We start from the raw sequence: 21,378 nt of genomic DNA, 5'->3' as shown, positions 1-21,378 counted from the left end.
CTTGAGGAAAAAGATTGTATTCTCAAGCCTACACTGGAGAATATCGAGTGATCTAAGCCCCTTTATAAAAGCGTCAGAAACACTTTGATTGTAGATTATTCAAGGTCAAAGAGAAGGGCTGTCTTCAGTCGAGCACAAGGCCAAGAAATACAGCAACACAGACAACTGCAGGGCAGTGTATTCTGACTTGTTCACAGAAAAAGGCTGGAAAACTGCTTTGGCTACTGGAACTTGCAGCACCATGTAACAGATGCCATTTCCTGGCTATTTTGTTTAGGCTTAAAAGCAATCCTTAGTCTCATAGGTTAGAGTTTAACAAAGTAATAGTTACATTGAACAGAATTTGGGTAGTAATCTTATTAAGTTTATTTTCTCTAAAGCATATATGCAGATGGTGCGTATTTGGAGAAAAAAGCCATGTGCCTTTCTGTATCTTCCTTAATTAAATAATGAATAAAAATGCCCAGTGTGCTAGTACATTTTTTTTTAATAGATACATGTGCCATATGCAAACTCCAAACTCAAATGCAAGTTTGTGTGGGTCTTAAAATAGTGGATTCTAATGTTAAAAACAGAAGAAAGATTAATCTGTTATAAAATCCAAGGGGAAAGTGAAAGCACAGTTATTGTTTGAACAATAGACTAATTCTGAGATCCTTGCTTGTGCCTTAATAGTCTTTTTTTTTTTCAGATGAAAAGCTTTTTTCCCTTATTTTTGGGCTATTCAGATATAAGGAAACAGTTTAAATGTTTTTTTAGCATTAAATTGTTCACCTGTATACTCTGTCAAGAAGCTCTGCCTTCAGTGCTGGCAAACACTATCCCTCCTTCATCTTTTGATGCTTCCGTTAATTCAAACTGTTCTAGAGGATAATCCTAGGATTAGGATGATGAAGACTGTAATTTGGATTTCAAGGAAAAAGAAGATTTTTCTGGCACCAAATAATTTGCCTTTAACAAGGCATAGAATCATAGAATGGTTTAGGTTGGAAGGAGCCTTAAAGATCATTGAGTTCCAACCCCCTGCCATGGGCAGGGACACCTGTAAGTCTTAGAGGAAGGCATCTTTCCTTTATTGGTACCAACTATAAAATCAATATAGAAATCCACTGAGAACGTGCCTGGATCAGACAGTCCTGTTCAGTGTGACTGTATATTCTTTTATATGCCCTATTTATATCATTTATATTGCACAGGATATGGTGAGTGCCTCTTGCAATCCTAATCTTAAACACCACAGAGGAAGCACCACTGCCAAATATGTGTCTCAGTTTCCCACAAGAAAGTGGAGACATGTCGGTTTATGGATAAGGAGAGACCTTTTAAAGTGTAGTCGGGTAAATGAGTTTTAATACAAGACTTCAGTATACTCCTTAAAAAAGTTTGACTAGTTTTTGACTGTTCCTGATTTTCATAATATCAATATTATAGCAGGAAAAAAAACCCTCAGGTTTTCTCGGGGTTTTGAAGAAGGTGGTCTTACATCATGTCAAACATCAGAGGCATCATCAGAGGTCTTACACCATGTCAAACATCTTTTCTCCCTGCAGTTCCGAGGCAAAGTGCCTCCTCCGTGTGATCCCGTGTGCAAGATCATTGACTGGATTCTTGCTGTTTGGCATCAGCTGAACTCCTGCTTATCCCGTCTGGGAGCGCCAGAAGCACTCATGGGGCCAAAACATTTCTTCTCTTGTCCCGTGGTGCCAGGGCATGGCCAAGCCACAGTGAAGTAAGATTTCTGATCCCTGTTTGACTCTCTTCAGCGCCAACTAGATACTTACTGAAAATGTAGTGGTTATGTTTCTCCCAAAACCCATCTGACTCAGCAACCTCAAAAAAAACCCTGTAGCAGAAGTTATTGAAAGTTTTAAGACTTTTGTTTGACATTTAATTACTAGAAGGGCAATTTTGAATGACACAAGTGGGGACTGGGTGTCTGACACTAGTTGAAAGTCAGTCTTTTTTTGTGATCTTTCAGTTATTTTCTGACACAGAGATTGCAAAATATCACTTGTACGGGAATGGCTAATATTGCTCAACCCTTTAAAGGTTTTGTTCTTCATTTCCAGACAGCACTGTAAAGAAAGCTGTTCATTAGCCAACAGACCAAAATAAGGTTCAAGAATTCTGACCTTGAGAAGTTGGTAAAGTTTCCTTTTGAGGAAAGTCGTATTTGAGGGAAATCTAGAGAAGTGGAATGATTTCTCACTCTTTAATATCTGGTATCACTTTTAAACACACATAAAATTTCACAGATGTATTAGCATAGTAAATAAGGCAGATATATGCTTTTTAGCATGGCTAGATGTCCACTAAAATAAAAGAAAAATTATGAAAATTGTGTCTGTTCTTGCAGAGTGCAAATTGCATGAACATCTGCTCACATTCCAACTTTTCTGCAAATGCTAGCAAGTGATACAAGAATTAATTATAGAATTTTAAAATATATTCATTTCATGCTAAGATGTTGCTTGGCTATATTAGAAAGGTAATGAGGCCCTAATTAAGATTCAGACTTATTCAGAACTCAAGTAATAATGTTGGTTTCTGGAGACGCAACATTACTTTTCTCACTCTGCTTCACAGCATCCTCCTTAATTGCCTCTTCTGCTCCCTTTCTGACTTTCCCCTCTTGCACTAGTTTCTGCTGACACTTCTTCCAGTGTCCTTTGCTCAGCATGTGTGCACTGGCTTTCTCATCTTTTGTTCCTTTCTACAGTTCTTGATACGTTTTACTTGTTCATTTTCTTTTTTTTTCTTTCCCAAAAGGCCAGATTATTTAATATCCAGGGTAATTACCAAAGTCTAAATCCAGATGTAGCGTTGACTTGAAATTTTATGGGTGCTATGAAATAAAAAAAAAAGAATAAAGTATACCATGGCATCTATCTCCTGCCTTCTTGTTGAATCATGTCCTCTGAAATGTCTTAATCATTTATTTATTGCAACGGCATTAGTGGTGGACAGAAAAATTATTCTTTAGATACCTCAATTTTGCATTTCTGAGTTTGGATTTCTCCTAAGTGTAACTTGGACTGGATTCACAATCCTTTATTTCGAGCACAACCCCAAAATGTCTTTTCCAGTAGTGATATGCTGACTCCTCATTTTACTGTAGTTTTTGTCCATTAATAAAAAATTAAAAAGCACAGCTCCAGTGAGCGCTTTCTGATTGCTTTTAGTTTAGCAGCGCGATGGCTGACAGTGCGGTCAGATAACTAGCAATAAATAGGTTTAATTAGCAGCTCACTGGTTGCTGTTATTTCAACATAATTATCCACGCCTCTCTTCTAGCCCCTCCTCTCCGATTGCATTTGTTACAGCTTCGCTGGCTCAGTTGAGTTCGTTAAGAGAGCAGACAGCGATGGACAAACCAGGCTTGTCCCGGGCTGAGTGTTAGCAGGAGGCCGGCGGCAGGAGCAGGCGGCTGGGAAGGGAGAGACCAGGCATGATGGGACATTGGTTCCTGTTGCTTTTTGTAGCTTCGCATGTTTTGGAGAGTAGAGTGAACAAATGAGGGAAATTTTAGCTACAATTTTTTTCTTGTTTTTGGTCTAGGGATTTAAAGATGGTGTTCCAACAGAAAGAGTTTTGCTTTACAGGCCTTTTTCAGGCGGGGGGTGCTGTACTTTTCCTAAGTAGCGGCTGTATCAAAAAAGTGGGGACTTTATCAAGATGAGTGCGAACACAAGACTGAATTTAAACACCAGGTTGGAATTTTATTTCGAGAGGATGGCATTGTACAGCCCAGCAATTGTTAACTGATAGATTAGAATGGGCTCAGTTAATTTTATCTTTGCAGCGTTCATTTCTGACCATTTATGCTAACAGTATTGCAACATGTCAAAAGCTTACGCAGGCAGAAATGGAGAGACAGAGTTCTTTATTATTAAAATGAAAGCAATTTTTTTATTTTGGTAGTTTAACTCAGCTAGCAGAAGCAGACTGTATCTATATGGAAAGGTACCGACAACATTATGCTAAGGAACCTTCAAGAAACATCTCCAATATGCATTTTACATCTTATTTTAACAACTGTGCTAATTATTTTCCTAAATAATGTAAGTTTTATCAAGCTAATACCAGCACTTTGTAGCACGATTATATATCATAAAAACTCATTCTTATGCTTCACAACTAACCAAAAATACATCTAACAAATGATTCATGCATTCTAACTTTAAAAAAAACTTTTTAAAAAGAAAAAGCCAAAAAAGTCATCATAATCTTTTGGGTAATAAAATGGCTTCTGTGTATCAACGTATCCAACAGAATGGTTGATTTAAGTCAAACACACATTTTAGCCTTCATTTTTTCTGAATGGATTTCTGCAAAACTGAAACACAGCATTGTAGCCTGTCATTTCCTATAGACCTTTGATACAAACCTCTGACTCTCAATCTCACTATCTTCCTCCCATTAGAGGGTATAAGTTGAAAAAAAAGAGTTGGATTTGATCTAAAAAAGATTGTCTCAGTGTCTGTTCTAGATGTGAACTGAGCCCTAAGAGTGAATTATCCCTTGAGAACTACAAGCTGTAAGAAATAGCATTTATTTATTTCCTAATACAAATTTTTCACTTCTGTGCTAAAACAACATAATATTTCTCTCTTAAAAAAGCAAAAGTCCCAGAAGAACCATGTCCCTTTGAATCACGTTTTTGTAATCAGACCCAGTCTCTAAACCAGACAATCTGGAAAATCCACAGCATCCTGGAAACACAGTTCACCATAGATCAAATAAACAAAAGGAGAGCGAGAGCAAGGCAGCTGTACGAATAGAAAGGTCTTGTCAGCTGGACAAGTTTGGAAACGGAAGAATACTGGAAAGGGTGCAATCATAACTGAATACCTCCTTTTTCCCACTCTGGCAGCAAACAGGCTGTGAGTGAGCACCTGCAAGCGTGGAAACTTCTCCGTGCACTGGCAAAGGTGAAAAGGGATTTTTTTGTTTGTATGTACATGAACTTACGTCTTTCTGGGGCATTCTTTCTTTTAGCCTTAAAACGAAAAGGATATTTTATAGTCCTTATCTGGAGGAGGAAAAGCATCAGATGGTAAATAGTTTGCCAAAGCAACCTGAAAAAACTTAGGTCAAAGAATTTAATATAAAACAAACAAATAAACCCTACCTTAAATAAAATAAGCTCCTCTCTGACATGGGATACAATAGAAAGTCTGAAATATATGTACTTCCTGAAAAAGCAAAATCTGCTGTGTTTCCCAAAGTATAAAATCTTGGGGTTTGATAATTGTCTCTGAAGCCAACGGATGGTTTGTGTGCCTACAGGTGGATGTCCAAGCTATGGAATGCTGTGATAGCTCCCAGAGTTCAAGAAGCAATACTCTCCAGAGCCTCGGTGAAAAGACCGTCTGTACCAGGACAAGCAATAGCCAAAAAAAGTCCTAGCCAAGGTCAACAGGCTGTAGTTAAAGCTGCTCTCAGTATCTTGCTAAATAAAGCTGTTTTGCATGGCTGTCCTCTACCCAGAACAGGTAACAGTGAACAGTCTGAAAGGCAAGTGGTTGTACATCGCCAAAGTGGGGCTTTTAACTGTTTGTTTCCTTTTTGAAAACTTCCACAAAACATAACTATGGTTATGATGGGAGGTGTGTGGTTAAAAGCATTTACAGTCACTAAACTAAGTAGTTGTAGTCAAAGAAGAACCATTTGCAACAGTCAATTCTTCTTAACGTTGTTCTACTTTTCTTTCAGAGCTAGATAATTATATAGCAGATTTTAAGGGAGGAAATTTTCCTTTATCCGTGGTTTCAAGCTACAAGAACTGTAGTAAGAAAAGAGGTGAGAATGCTTCTTGGAGAAAAGTGAGCACAAGTCCTCGCAAAAAGTCAGGCCATTTATCCTCCCAGTCATGGAATAAGCAGGAGACAAATACTGAAGGTAAAGCTTTCTCTTTTCAATTCTGAAAGAAGGTGTGGGGTTTTAAGCTGCATCAATATGAATCTAACTTTTCTTCTACATCATGAATTAAAAATTCTCAAATGACATGCATGTTTATGTTTACCTGTAAAAAATTACTTACTTTTTCCCCCCAAAATTACTTCTTTGTGACTGTGAGGTATCCTAATTAATAGTTTTTGTTTGTTTGTTTGTTTGTTCTAATGGCCTTCCTGTTGTCTGGTGACAATGTGGGCTTTGGCTCAGATGGTGGAAGATCGAGCACCTCATATTGCATGGAATGATGCTCTGTCATTCTCTTCCTCAATACCAGATGAGAGAAAGCTTCATTACTTGATTGGTACTCCTTAATTCTGCACCTAATTTATAGTATACCTAATTTGGGGGTTTTTTTTACACATACTTTATGACTTCATTACAATAATTTCTATTGTCTCAATCCAAGTGAAAATAAATAAGTACATGCATTGTCAGATCATGCATCCCTTGTTCCATCTTATTACATAAATTGAGTAGAATAATCCAGAAGCCCTGTAGTGGAAGGAAGAGGTCTTTGGTTTTGAATTGAAGATTTCTGTTTGATTTTCACTTTAATTGCAAAAAATAAACGTAAAAAATTCTGCGTAGTCCCAGATACTGTGAAGTTTTCAAGAAGTTTCCACGTGAATTTCAGTTTGCTGCTTGATAAAGACAAGAAGGCTTTGTATGGCTGGGCCTGTGCATGTGTAGAAACGTGAAAGTTGTATTAGTAGCTGCCACTTTTAAAATGTCTTTTCACCTCAAGATCCTAAGCCATGTCACAAGCAGTTTGCTACACAGGGATAACGTCTGGATATGTGCAGAAGCAACATTTTTCTAAAAGTACCCATCTGTCCAGAAGGAAAACTTAGGAATACCATAACTGAACACAAGGTCAAACAGGAAAACTTCTAGAGGATGAAATCAAATGACTTATTTTTGATTTCAGAAAATGAAGGTAACTCCTTCAGAGAGAAGAGTTAGGGAGGGATTTAGAGAGAAAGAGGCTTCCCCACACACACACTTTAGAAACAGTAAGATTCTAGCCTCAATTATCTCATATATAAAAAACTGAAATACCTGATGCCCGGTACCTTGTAATGTTAAATTGAGCTATTAATTTCTTGAGCTCTTGTTCAGAAAGAAGTCTGCTGTTGCTGAACCACAACTCTAATGTCCTGATTTTGCTTGCTAGTTCTCTGAATTGTGAATTTATCTAATCCCGCTAAGAGGATTTAAGAAATCAAATGAACATAACCTGAAGTAGGGTGGTTGATACTGTATCTTGTACCTGAGTATATTCCTGGAGTCCAGTTAGTATCTGTGAATATAAGTAAAAAATGGGATGGTGAACTTTTAATGTTGGTAGCCTTCCATTTCTGACTGTCAGTATCAAATGTTGTTCCTGATTCCAGGTAGGGGTAAGTTGCTTGATTTTACTTAAATGAAGCAAACTTAAATCTCTTCCTGTTGACAAGTGATTTCTCTTTGAGAGAAGCAGTGAGGGTGGCTGAAGTGCCTCACACAGGAACCTCGTGTTCTGTCTTCCACAAAAGCTTGGGCAACTCATGCCCCGTTTGCCATTTTAGCAGCGCCGTGTGGCCCCAGTGCTGCTCTGAACAGTTTCAAGGGCTGTATTCTGATCTCTGACAGACTCTGCAGATATAATTAGCCAGTAAATGGGAACACGTTTTCCCTGTTTATCACAGATTTTAAAACGTAGAAATCAACACACAAGACAACACACTAATGTCAATCTCACTTTTGTGCAGGTATAAAATCTAAGATGATGTTGCAACCAAACTGTAAGAAAAGAGCTTCTCTCGCCACAAAGTAAGCTTTAGTTTCTGGTATTTGTAACACCTAGCAAACAATAAGAAGATAAAATTGTGTTGTAAAGCAGCACGTTGTAGTGAATAGATGAAGAGCTTGTATTTGTAATGTGCTGGTTCTACATCTGAAGAAAGGAATCCTTTTTCATTTTCATTTTTGAGAGAAAATAAAATCTATGTACTTTGATATAATTTTAGAACCCATTTCTGTATTTGAAGCCTTGCAGCACTCCGTGTCTTTTTATCTAACTGAATAGTCCATGACTTAAGAATATTATGTAACACTTACTTTGCCATGAAAAGCCAACCCTGTGCTTTTTTCACCTGGCATTATATTTTAAAAACTCCTCTGGCTCTTTTCACTTACTGAATGGCAATTCAGAATGGTACAGGACACGCACTTTAGTTTAAACGATGCAGAGTTTCTCTAAGAAAGTGTATGAATTAGCCAGAGGGAACTGCATCCGAGACTTTATTCAATCTGAGACCTTGGTTCTACCATAGTCCCAGGCACAGAGAGCATAGAATACTCACACTTCAAGTATGCCAAGGGGTTTTTAAAGTGTTTGGAATTAAGTCCAAAAAGGAGAGTGGAGCAAAATTGACTGTTCCATCTTAAAAAGAGGAGAATCTTTGAACATAGTGGGCAGAAGAATCCTGTGTTAGAATTTCAGAATGGAGAGAATAATTTGAATAGAAAGAAAATTTGTGATATAACAATTATTGACATCTATTGCTGCCACTTACTTACATGTTATTTTCTTTCTGTTTATGGTAGTAAAAGTCATGTGGAAAGAAATTACTATTTTCCAGGTGTGTATAATATTTATTTTTAAATTCTCTGTCATAGCTTAATTTTAATTGTTCTTTTGGTTTGTTTTTTTTTAAAAAAAACAGATCTTCAGAGAAGGATCAATTGAGAACATTAAATCTGGAGCAAAGGCTGTCCCTTGGTTCTGATGACGAAGTAGATCTTGTACAGGAACTTCAAAGTATGTGTTCCAGCAAATCTGAGCCTGATATAAGCAAGGTAAACACAAGGTTTTTAAATAATTTACATCATTACCATATGCAGTTGTTTGCTACGTGTTTAAAATAAATTTTTAATTTACAAGCACTGCTTGAACTGAAGAAAATTATTATTTGGGAATAAGCCAAAGTCAACTCATAAATTATACATTTGAGGGTAAGTGTTCTGCTTTAATGTACATTATTTTAAATTACATCTTCACTATTTTTTCTTGCAGAGATTTTTGCAGCGGAGGCTGAAATTTATAAGTTCATAAATGCTAGAGCCAGTAGCCTTCTCTGTGTTATTGTTTCCTGTGTTACCTTTCATGTTATCATTGCTTCCACTGGGAAGCTGTTTTGTAGGCTTAAAGACATACGAAGTTTTTCCTAAAATGCATTGCACGTTTAGGAGATGGCTCAAAGCTCCTCTGCTCTGTAGGCAAAATTCATTTTTGCTGCCCCAAGCAAGAAGGAATGGGTTGGTCTCATTCTTGTTCTTTAATGGTGGCAGAAGAGGGTGAAGGAGGTTTGCAGGGCTGGGGCTGAGTTCTGCCCTGGGACGGTTTGTGGGTGGTTGCCGGAGGCCCGTTGGAGCAGAGGGCGGAGCTGTGGATCTCCCTCGTTTTTCTTTCTCCACCAAAAGCATCCAGCTCTCCCTGGAGCTGCAGCTATTTATGCTTTTCCTTCTTTCCTCCTAACACAGCTGAATAGACGGCTGTGACAGCAGCCTGTGGTCACACAGGAGCAGCTGATCCATATCTTTTGAAACACAGAGTCAGTCTTAGGCTGTTGTCCATTTAGGCTGCGCAGTACGGCCTCTAGGATCTCCCTCAACAGCAGTTCCATTAATTTTGTTTTATTAAGTATTCTATTTATTGTTAGAAGTCAACCAAGCTTTTATTTAAAAAAGAAATACTGCGTTTGGGAAGTTTTTTCAACCTATTTAATGAAATCCTTTATTATGCTGGGGTCAGTTCCTCAGGGGTCGGTACTGGGACCAGTGCTGTTCAACATCTTTGTCGGAGACATGGACAGTGGGATAGAGTGCACCCTCAGCAAGTTTGCCGACGACACCAAGCTCGGTGGCGCGGTTGACACGCTGGAGGGAAGGGATGCCATCCAGAGGGACCTGGACAGGCTTGAGAGATGGGCTCGTGCAAATCGCATGAAGTTCAACCAGGCCAAGTGCAGGGTCCTGCACCTGGGACGTGGCAACCCCAGGCACAAATACAGGTTGGGTGGAGAATGGCTGGAGCCCTGAGGAGAAGGACTTGGGGGTGTTGGTGGATGAGAAGCTCAACACGAGCTGGCAGTGTGCGCTGGCAGCCCAGAAAGCCAACCAGATCCTGGGCTGCATCAAGTGTGGCCAGCAGGTCACGGGAGGTGATTCTACCCCTCTACTCTGCGCTCGTGAGACCCCACCTGGACTACTGTGTCCAGCTTTGGAGTCCTCAACACAGGAAGGACATGGACCTGTTGGAACGGGTCCAGCGGAGGGCCACGAAAATGATCAGAGGGATGGAGCACCTCCCCTATGAAGACAGGCTGAGAGAGCTGGGGTTGTTCAGCCTGGAGAAGAGAAGGCTCCAGGGAGACCTTATAGCAGCCTTCCAATATCTGAAGGGAGCCTACAGGAGAGCCGGAGAGGGACTCTTTGTCAGGAAATGTAGTGACAGGACAAGGGGTAATGGTTTTAAATTGGAAGAGGGGAGATTTAGATTAGATATTAGGAGGAAATTCTTTACTGTGAGGGTGGTGAGGCACTGGAACAGGTTTCCCAGGGAAGTTGTGGATGCCCCATCCCTGGAAGTGTTCAAGGCCAGGCTGGATGGGGCTTTGAGCAACCTGCTCTAGTGGAGGTGTCCCTGCCCATGGCAGGGGGGTTGGAACTCGATGATCTTTAAGGTCCCTTCCAACTCTAACCATTCTGTGATTCTATGATTCTATGCTGGTTTGAGTTGTGTTTTTTTAAAGTATTTACAGTACTTGCACGAGTCACAGGCACCAAGCTGGCAAGCTAATCCCCAGGCAGTGAGCAGGGATATACCATTATCTGTCTGTGAAAGGATGGGATGTGCTTAAAGAAGCTGTAACCAACTTAAAATTGTGTTTAATAACATGTAAAATGTCATTGCTCATCGTTGACAATGGAAGGAAATATGGGTTAGATGAGGAAGGAGATAGATGTCACTGTCTTTTGTTCGGTTTCCTCACCATGGGTGGAACTATCCATGCCTGGAATTTCTGTTGTTGATTCCCAGAGGAGCTGTACAGAAGTGAGGGTGCTGTTGCATGTTTTCGTTGTGTGATGCAATTTAAGGCTGCCATCAAAATAAGTGCCTCTACTCTCTGATTTGCCCTTTCACTCGAATGTTCCTGCTGCCTCTGGGATGTTGGGACCGAGTACTTTTGCCATTGCAGAGTAGAATCGGATCAGATTCCTCATTTTCAGTGAGGACAGAACACTGATCAGACTCTGGCTGCTGTTGCACGGTCACAAGGTCTGATGGAAAAGCATAGGGAAGAAACACGGCAGGAGAAAGCGAAAAGGATGGTTCCTTTCAGTGATGTTCCTGGGGCTGGATAAAATTTAATGGGAAACTGCCCTTAAGTTTCACTGAACAGTATTGCTCTGGGAATGTATGTTTACTCGTCCTCTGGTAACAGTCGATGTGAAATCTCTATCTCCCATCTCCTACAAACACACACAAGTGTAAAAGAAGGATGTTTTAATTGTTCTTTGAATATTTACGCATTGCATTGCTCAGAAGCTACATGAAAATAAAATCAAGACTCCAAAATTTGGCAAATTGAAACATAATCTCTGCTGGAAATAACTAAAAAAAAAAAAAAATCACCATTTTCTCATCTTTTTTAGATTGCAGATTCTAAGGATGAGCTATTGATGTTCAATAACTCTCAGAAAAATCCCGTATTTTCAGCAAGCGGTACTAACCCGAATAAAACAACAGCACAAAAGGTGGGTGAAACGAGTTTTGTAGTAGGATCGGGAAGGTGCCTTGAGTTTCTCCAAAATCTGAATTCCGGATTAGATCAAAAGAATGAGTGTTCCAGTGCCCTGTTTATTATAAGAATAAACTCTCATGATTCTTAGGAAACTTGCTGGCCACACCATGCCAAGCTTCTTCCACGTGTCTTAATGGGAACTAAAGATTTAACTAAACAATGGATGTATTTGCTTCAGTGTTCATGTTTACATAAAGCCATCTCCCTAGGCCAAGTGCTGTTGACGTTACTTTGACATTGTAAGCTATTTGCATCAGATTTTGAGAGAAATAAAAGCCCCGGGTTCATTTTTTCCCCCAATTAATGTTATTCAGTAAGTTTGCAAAAGCGCAAAACTTTTTTAAATTCTTGATGTAAAAGTGCTGGCTCATGGTTTATTTTTCTACCTTTTTTTTGTAGAAATTGCTCAAATATATATGATTTCAAACCACTTTTTTTCCTAAGGGTTGTCATCTAAGTAGAATTGAGCTGCTCTGGTGTCAAAGCTCTCAGTGCTAGAAACTTTGAGAAGATGTGATATTACCAGAGTTTGTGATGAACGGCAATTTTTTTTAAAGGGAGATTGAGTTTCTTTTTCCTGCCTCGCTATTAGTTGGAGTATACAGTTGTCTTGCCATATTACTGATGAGAAATCAAGAAAAAAAGCCTATGTTGTAATTTTGGTGATTCTGGGAAAAGATAGTCTAAATGTAAACAAACTCGCCTAACTTCAGAGCAGTTTCAGAGTAGGAAGATAAGCTGAATTCTGCTGGAAGATGTAAGAGGCCCACTATCTCCTTCTTTTCAGAAGTTGAAGTCATTGTTTGTGGGTGCTAACATCCCTACTAAGTATGAAGATGAAATTATATCCTGCTTAGTTTTCATTCCTTGGATAATAAAGTAAAAATTATGCTTTCTCTGTTGTTACACTTTTTTCCCTTTTGTTTCTTGTACCTTGTGTTTTTGAACATCAGGAGAGCTTAGAATCGTAGAATCATAGAATTGTCTAGGTTGGAAGGGACCTTTAAGATTATCTAGTCCAACCATCAACCTAACTCTGATAAAAAAACATCACTAAACCATGTCACTGAGCCCTATGTCAACCCGTCTTTTAAATACCTCCAGGGATGGTGCCTCAACCACTTCCCTGGGCAGCCCATTCCAATGCTTGATAATCCTTTCAGTGTAAAAATTTTTCCTAATATCCAACTTGAACCTCCCCTGGCGCAACTTGAGGCCGTTTCCTCTTGTCCTATGGCCTGTGACTTGGGAGAAGAGACCGACCCCCTCCTTCCGAAAGGAACTCCTTTCAGGTAGTTGTAGAGAGCAATAAGGTCCCCCCTCAGCCTCCTTTTCTCCAGGCTGAATGACCCCGGCTCCCTCAGCCTCTCCTCATAAGACTTGTGCTCCAATCAGCTTCTGAGCACACGGCTCAATTAACCTGCACCAGGGCACTGTCTGTGTTCCCTCACTAGGGCTCCTCTAGACTCCAATCCAGACACTTTTATCTGATGGTGATAAATGTTTTCTAGAGGCACTCTGTCTATATTCTGCAGGTACAATGAAGTACCTGAAAAGAGCTTAACTTGTACATATAAGCATTAAAAAAGCTAAAGTTGGATGAGATGGCTTACCACCCTTACCATCATGTTTTTTCATATCTGAGTATCTTCTGTAATTTTACTTAAAATCCAGAGAACAGTCCCCACTAACAGAAACAATTTTGACATTGCAGATCCACATTTAAATATACAGGTTTTGACTATTTATCTAAACACATTAATTCCAGACATTCCAAATCAGAGCTTCATATAGTAGTGATGTTTGTAGAATTGGGTAAATCAGCTGACCTACCTGTTCCTACTGTAAATTTTTCGTAGTGAATTTTTTTCCTTTTAAGATTCCTTCTAACAAATGTAAGGCATAACTAACATTGACTCTGGAGGTAGACAAGCTTAGCTACCTCTCATTTTTTGGAGGAACTTAGTCAAAAGATTTCATACACAATAAAAAAAATTGATTTCCCATGTCTTTGTGGGGAAATGTTGGCCAAAACAAAGGAAACACAATCCAGCCTCTTGCTAGAGGGCAAGAGGTCGAACTGAATGACAAGCTTTGTTTCTAATCATTACTACAATAAATTTATCAACAATCTGGAAGAGCACGGTCTCAGTTTAGAAGCAGCAGTCAAACTTTCAGAGGCAATTTTAATGATGATAAACCTGTGGAGCGGCAAGAACCGGTGTCTGAAAAAGAGTCTGAGATTACAAAAGCATCTTTTGTGAAAGGAAATAGAATTTTGCAGGTAACAAAAGCAATACCGCATGAGCAGAACAGATCTGATCAACAGTAATGAGACAAATTACCTAAAAGAGCAACGTAACCATAATTAATTTTTTTAATTGGCCGGAAGAAAAAAATGCTTTCAAGTATGTGAAGGAGAAAGAGAAAACCGATAAGAGATGCAAAATCTTTGATGCAGGATACAAGCAAATTGATGGATCGGAGGATTAATAAGGAACAGACAGGGATGAACGGTCTGTTTTCACGCCACCGACCTTTATGCAAAGAGCAGCAGCTGATGGTGAAAATGAACTTTTTAATATTGCTGCCCAGAGGGTGATCTGGATTCAATTTGCCAGCAGGAGTAGGGAAGTGACGGTGCCTCTGTACTCTGCGCTGGTGAGGCCTCCCCTCGAGTACTGTGTTCAGTTCTGGGCCCCTCACTACAGGAAGGACATTGAGCTGCTGGAGCGTGTCCAGAGGAGAGCCACCAAGCTGGTGAGGGGTCTAGAGAACAAGTCATATGAGGAGAGGCTGAGGGAACTGGGCATGTTTAGTTTGGAGCAGAGGAGGCTGAGGGGAGACCTCATTGCCCTCTACAAGTACCTGAAAGGAGGTTGTAGAGAGGTGGGTGTTGGCCTCTTCTCCCAAGTGAATAATGACAGGACCAGAGGAAATGGTCTGAAGTTGCGGCAGGGCAGGTTTAGATTAGATGTTAGGAAGAATTACTTTACTGAGAGGGTGGTCAGGCGCTGGAACAGCCTGCCCAGGGAGGTGGTGGAGTCGCCATCCCTGGAGGTATTTAAGAAACGTGTAGACATGGCACTTCAGGGCATGCTCTAGTGCCTGAGATTGTTGGTTTGTGTCTGTTTGTGGGTGGGTTGTGGGTGTTTGTTTGGTTTTGGTTTTGGTGTTTGGTGTTTGGGGATTTTTTGGGGGTTTTTTTTGGTTTTGGTGGTTTTTTCACAGAATCACAGAATCTTCTAGGTTGGAAGGGACCTTCAAGATCATCTTGTCCAACCAATTGGTTTGACAATAATTGTTTTGGTTTTGTTTGTTTGTTTGTTTGTTTTGTTTGTTTGTTTTTTGTTGGTTGGACTCGATGATCTCAAAGGTCCCATCCAACCAAAAATATTCTGTGATTCTGTAACTGATGCCAACAGTTAAGGTCCAAGTTTTCCTTTCCTGCCAGTGGAGAGGAGGCATCTCATTAAAGATACGTATTAGTGACCATTATAGAACGCCTTAACGAACCTCTTTCTCCTTGACTATAAAGGAACAAAAAGTGATAATGTACCCGACTTCAGCCCTTCATGTGTCTGTATTTTGGCAGGGTGAATATGGTCCAGTTTCTAAGAACGTAGCTTCTTAGCGTAAATAATTTGAGATGCTAAAATCTAATTTCTAAGAAAGCAATCTTATCTTTAAGGTTATGGATTAAAATAGCATTTCAACTTATGAGTATTATTTTTGTCATGATTATTTTGTTATTATTTATGGCCTTGATGGTACCCAAAAAGTTAATATCTTTATTCAAGCTGTAAAGCTGATTTTTTTGCTCATAAGGACCTAAATTTCCATTTTTTCCATTTTAGCTGTGGCTGCATCTGTCATTTTTCCACAGTAACGAAGGAAAGAACATGCATTTTTTTATTTGAGTGCTCCTGAAATTGAGACATCTGAGAATCAAATTTAAGGGTTTTTTTCAATGGCGGTGCCTAAACTCCGTTGACTTATTTGGGTGTTGTAAGATGGTGATGGGTATTTCCTTTCAGTCAAAGAGGCAAAAAAGAGCCATAGTTTGTTCACCAAATATTGAGAAGCTGAATATTAAACTGCAAAAGACTGTAAATCCCAAGGGTTCCGTGGGGCTGGTAGGGTTGGTTGGTTGATTGTTTTTCAGGTCAAACTGCAATAATTATTTATAGAGAAAATGTTTGGGGTTTGTTTTTTTTTTTGATTTGTAGGATGGAACGCGTCCTCTCAGCAGCAGTCGAACTGTGGAAAGCAGCAACAGTAAATCAAAGCCAGAGTTGGGTGTTTCAAGAGTTAAATCTTTTCTTCCTGTTCCTAGAAGCAAAGTCACCCAGCCCTCGCAGAACACCAAGAAAAGCAGCAGCAGTAATACAAGGCAAATAGAGGCAGATAATAACACAAAAAGAGAGATTTGGAATTTGCACAAAAAAGAACAAATAGAAAAATCTAATAAATGAACCTGCCTACCGTACAATTTTCTGTGCTCATATAATCTCTATCGCAAAGAACCAAGTACTCAAATCTGTAAATATTTTTTAAAAATAAACTGTTTCCCTGTAATGTAAAGTTTGTACAGGACCACAGTTTTATTTCTATGTAAATCAGCTGGAAATTATATTGATTTAAACTTCAGAAATGGGCAGTTTTGCCACCTTCATAGATGTTTTTTTCTTCTTTTATTATGAAAATTACTCGTTTCAATGATAATATTCAGGGGTATTACCACAGGATTCTGTTTGTGTATATACTGTACATAAATATATTCTATTAAGTTCACGTGTTAAACTGCATTCAGATGAGTTGCACAATATGTACAGCAATGGCTTAAAGCTATTGTACATGCGTTTTAAAGACATGTTTTTATCTTCACTTAATGAAAAATTAATGGAATGTGGCAATAACTAAAATGATTGGAAATGCAGATCGATTACTTTCAGCTACAAGCCATATTAAATTCTTTGATTTCCCCATCACCTGCCTGCTGAATTGTGATTTTGTTTCTCCCGAGCTTCTCTTCATCTAAAACGTCATGAATTTCTGTTATAACTTTTATCTCTTCAAAAAGGAAAGAGATTGAGAAATTAAAATGCAATAAAAGTTATTTTTCTCAGACTCTTATTCTTTGATAGAATTGAAGCAAATGTGATCATTTATTAACTTAGTTTTTCTTGTATACTGTAAAAACTTTTATATACTTCAGTAGTGGTTTACAAGTATCCGAGAAATAATAGTGTTTTACAGAACCGGATTTTCCCGAGAAGGGATTTGAGCACAAGCTTAACTACAGTATTACCAGAGATAACGTAGTAGCGCTAACATGAGTTACCATGTGATTATCAATTTCTAGTGTGGATTTAAGATGTAATTGCTGTGAAACGATACTTGGGTCGCAGGAAAAATGAAGTCTTTTTCATTTCCCCCCTCCTTGCCCCTCCCCAACACAGAGGTAGATCCTGTTCCCAGGAGGGAGAGTTTCTGCGAAGGGGTTCTTTCCCCTGGCTCTCCATAGGGTGGTTGCAGTGATACCTGTGTGAGCTGGGATGGTGCGGAAACGCTGGCTGTCTCCATGCCTCTCCTGGTAGGGGGAGGAGAGTCCGGTTTTCTTGAGATCAGACTTAACTGCCTCCCGACGAGCTCTCAGGAGGTGGCTTTGAGAGCTGGGGACAGTAACGTGGTCACACCCAGCATTTCCAAAGTAGCATTTTTCTCAAGCAAAGCCTGGCAGAGGAGAGGATTACCCCACTGTTCCCTAACGCTCCACCTTTATATGTAAAACAGTCATCCCAAACTCATGTCAATAAAATTTTTGTACTGCATATTGTCTGTCTTGCTGTTTGTATATGTGTGTGATCTCTAGCGATATAAAATACTAGAAGCTTATTTCTGTAATCATTTCCCACACCGCGTATTTAGAAAGTACCGTATCTTTCAGTAAGCACTTTTTTTTATTAAAGCTTCAATTTCTTGTATGATAGTAACATCTAACTGAATACCGATGACTTTCTCTAGAGGTCGGGAAGGGTTGGTTTGGGGGTTTTCTTGTGATAATTTTGGTGCTGAAAAATGTCACGGTGCTTTTGCAGTTGGCTCTCGGCAGAATGAGTCGGCTGGGAGCGGCTGCAGGTCAGAGAGAAGTGGGTCTCAGCAATCAGCATCCCCCACGTGCTGCAGCTTGTGCCAGCAGCTCGGGTGTGGATTTCGTGGTGAGGAGGAACACAAGATGGAAAACGTTTTTTTGTAGTGATCACACAAGTTACACCATCAGGGTTTGTAATAACAATAAATCAACTTTTTTTTAAAAAAAAAAAAAGAAAGAAGAAGAAAAGTAAGAAGAAAAATTCTGATGTTCTCAGCAAGGTTTGTTCTGCACTGAAAATACACCTTGGAAATGTCAGGCCTCATTTAGATCAAGCGTTAGGAGTGTGCTTCTGCGTGGGAAGATCTTGGGCACCGTGTCCTAAAACATGTTTTGAGCTATATTTTAAGACTGTATATTGTCTGTGAGAATCAAAAGTCTTCTGTGCTGTACTTTGAGTGAAAATCTGCAGAAGACAGAGTGACTTTGATCATCTGTTCTTGGTTTGAAAGTCAGGTCCCTGTTACTAAATTTAGCATTGTCTTTCAGTGCCCTCATTAGCCTTTCTTTTCAGCCTGTCCTCATCGCTCTCCATCTGCATCCTTTACCTGATTGACGGCTGTCGTTTTGTCTCTGTCTGTCTGTCAGTTCAACACAGTCTGTGATCTTCGTACTTCTTTAATCAGATGGTATTTTGCACATCTCCTGATTGAATCTTCTGTAGCAGCTGTTAAGCTCTCGTGAGGCCAAGTTCCTGCCCTCCCATGCTGAAAACCACGTAACCATAAAACAGTTTGCCTGGAAACATCCTGGCTTCTCTGTCGGTTCATCACTTGGATTGTGCAGAAGCACGGCAAGGCTCTGCTCATGAGCTTGGGGCTTCACTGTGTCTTCACTCTCTTCCTGTGATGCTACAAACAGCGCTCCGCATACGTGACTTGCAATGTCAACTACTCTCATTTTGGGTTAGTAATGAGCAAAATCATTTTTCTTCATTCCTTTCTGTGTCTTAAGCAGAGAGGTTTTAAGCGTGCTATCCATGGCGGGCCACTGCTCCGTGCTGCTCCACTCCCATCTATTACCCATTTCCATATCTTTAATAGAGATGGGGTCAGTGGAGACAGAGAGACCCTCTCTATGTGGAGGAATGTACAGGGAAGCCTCAGAGGTTGCATCCATCCCACAGGCTTCTTGTTTAGCCCCTGTCTGACCACACCATACTCCCTACACATAATTCAATCTCTTCAACCAGGGGAACTGGAAAGATCATTCTCCTCCAGCAATGAGCTTGGCAAGTCCTAAACTTTCCAGCTCTCCACTTCAAATGAGTCCTAAAAATAAAATCTTTCAGCCTGTCTCCTGTGGTTATTTCTTGACAACATGGAGTATGTTCCTTAAAAGAATGTCTGAGACCATCGGACAATATTTGCCTCAGTTATTTAGTTGCTGAACTTGAGCTCCAAAATTAAAAGTGTGAAGAAACCTGCTCCATCATTCAACAACGTTCATCAACAAGAGCAAAATCAGGGGGCCTGAATTTCTGAGGCTCATCTCTTCCCACAATACAGCTCAAGTGATTTACAAAACAAATTAAACCCCTTCCATCTCTCCAGTAAAACTATAGAAACAGAATAGCCCCTGCAGGTGGAAGCTGTTTGTGGAAGGAGCCAATTTGGAGGAAGTATGAGGGACCGCTTTCTTGGTGCTGCCTCTGGCTAAAGTGATGTTTATGATGTTCAAGCCGTAGTTAAGAGAGTTTAGAATGAAGAATTGGGCTGTTGTTCAGAAACTTCTTGAAGTGACTGTGGAGGCAGCACCAGGTGTGTTTGTGCTGGGCTGGGCTGTAGCAAAGACAGACTCAGGAGGCAGAAGTCCGCACACAGCTAAGATATCAGAAAGGACGGACTTTTAATTTCAAGGATTTAGAGGAAGAGAAGAAAGTCTGGGAGAGAGGAAATCCTTTCTGAGCACAGTGATAGTCCAGCTGCAAGGGCTGCACTGGACTTCCAGGCTCATCGCAGACACAGCAGCGGTAATTGGGGGCCCCTGAACGTAACAGTGACACCCACATTCCTTTTTATGGGATGTTTAAAAGATTTTGGGAGAGGAAACTAAGAAAACCCATTTGTGGGTTAAAGCTTCGGTCACAATGAGAAGGAACCTGTTGAGAAAGAAGAGAAAATAGCGGGCAAGGAAGTTAGTCATCACTTGAAAACCTCCAGTTGCATTTACAAGGATTGTATTTTGAGGTTGAAGTTAGTCCTGGGGAATAAAAATAGTAATAATAGTGTTTATCCTAGGGACAGGAAATTGGGTTTGGAGGACATGAGGGTTTATAAAGGAAATGTGTTGCTGTATTGCATTGCGTGTTGCTTAATTTGCAAGACTTCTAGGCAGCAATTAATTATCCATTAGTGAACAAATGTACACACAGTTCTAAAGTGATTTTTTTTTTTCCCCAAACATTAATCATAGCCAAGTAATGGTAGAGCTGAAGTACCAAATCTATACCAGAAAGAGGAGAAAAAAGTTAACAGAATATTTTTAGATAAAGAAAATAAAATGCAATGAGTTTTATAGTTCTGAAGTGACCTCCAACAACTAATGCCAATTAAGAATTAATCCTAATGTGAGGAAATGTTTTAAAAGGCACCTTTTCCAAGAGCTGCTACATTTCAGAGAATTAACTTAAACCTGTTGCTTGAATAGGGTAGATTCAAGAAGTCTTGGGGTCAGTTCTGTTTAATATCTTTCTCAATGACCTGGATGAGGGGATCGAGTGCACCCTCAGAAGGTTTGCAGACGATACAAGGTTGGGCAGGAATGTTGATCTGCTTGAGGGTAGGAGGGCTCTACAGAGGGATCTGGACAGGCTGGATCCATGGGATGAGGCCAATGGGATGAGGTTCAACGGGGCCAAGTGCCGGGTTCTGCACTTGGGTCACAACAACCCCATGCAGCGCTACAGGCTTGGGGCAGAGTGGCTGGAGAGCTGCCCAGCAGAAAACGACCTGAGTATGAGCCAGCGGTGTGCCCAGGTGGCCAATAGCATCCTGACCTGTATCAGAAACAGTGTGGCCAGCAGGACTGGGGAAGTGATCGTGCCTCTGTACTTGGCACTGGTGAGGCCCCACCGCAAATACTGTGTTCAGTTTTTGGGCCCCTTTACAATGTCTTGTAAAGACATTGAGGTGCTGAAGTGGGTCCAGAGAAGGGCAATGAAGCTGGTGAGGGGTCTGGAGAACAAGTCTTATGAGGAAAGGCTGAAGGAACTGGGGCTGTTTAGCCTGGAGAAAAGGAGGCTGAGGGGAGACCTTATCAGTCTCTACAATTACCTGAAAGGAGGTTGTAGTGAGGTGGGGGTTGGTCTCTTCTCCCAAGTAACAGACGACAGGACAAGAGGAAATGGCCTCAAGTTGTCCCAGGGGAGTTTTAAATTGGATATTGGGAAAAATTTCTTCACCAAAAGGGTTGTCA

The 21,378-nt window shown here is 40.2% G+C and overlaps 1 protein-coding gene across 1 annotated transcript in view; it reads left to right on the top strand.

The window, feature by feature from the left end:
• CTTNBP2 (cortactin binding protein 2) overlaps positions 1–16,797 on the top strand; it is a 91,907-nt gene extending 75,110 nt beyond the window's left edge. Inside the window, exons 17-23 of the mRNA XM_074168023.1 lie at positions 1,551–1,729; positions 5,290–5,495; positions 5,716–5,901; positions 7,710–7,770; positions 8,667–8,799; positions 11,659–11,760; positions 16,037–16,797. Of these exons, the coding sequence (XP_074024124.1) occupies positions 1,551–1,729; positions 5,290–5,495; positions 5,716–5,901; positions 7,710–7,770; positions 8,667–8,799; positions 11,659–11,760; positions 16,037–16,282 (1,113 nt within the window). The 3' untranslated portion in view covers positions 16,283–16,797. The remainder of the gene's footprint in view (positions 1–1,550; positions 1,730–5,289; positions 5,496–5,715; positions 5,902–7,709; positions 7,771–8,666; positions 8,800–11,658; positions 11,761–16,036) is intronic.
• Positions 16,798–21,378: the final 4,581 nt, after the last annotated feature.

This window comes from Numenius arquata, chromosome 2, assembly GCF_964106895.1.
Source record: "Numenius arquata chromosome 2, bNumArq3.hap1.1, whole genome shotgun sequence".
In the NCBI taxonomy this organism is placed as follows: domain Eukaryota; kingdom Metazoa; phylum Chordata; class Aves; order Charadriiformes; family Scolopacidae; genus Numenius; species Numenius arquata.
Note: the sequence above shows the minus strand (reverse complement) of the source record. Positions and strands in the feature narration are given on the sequence as shown.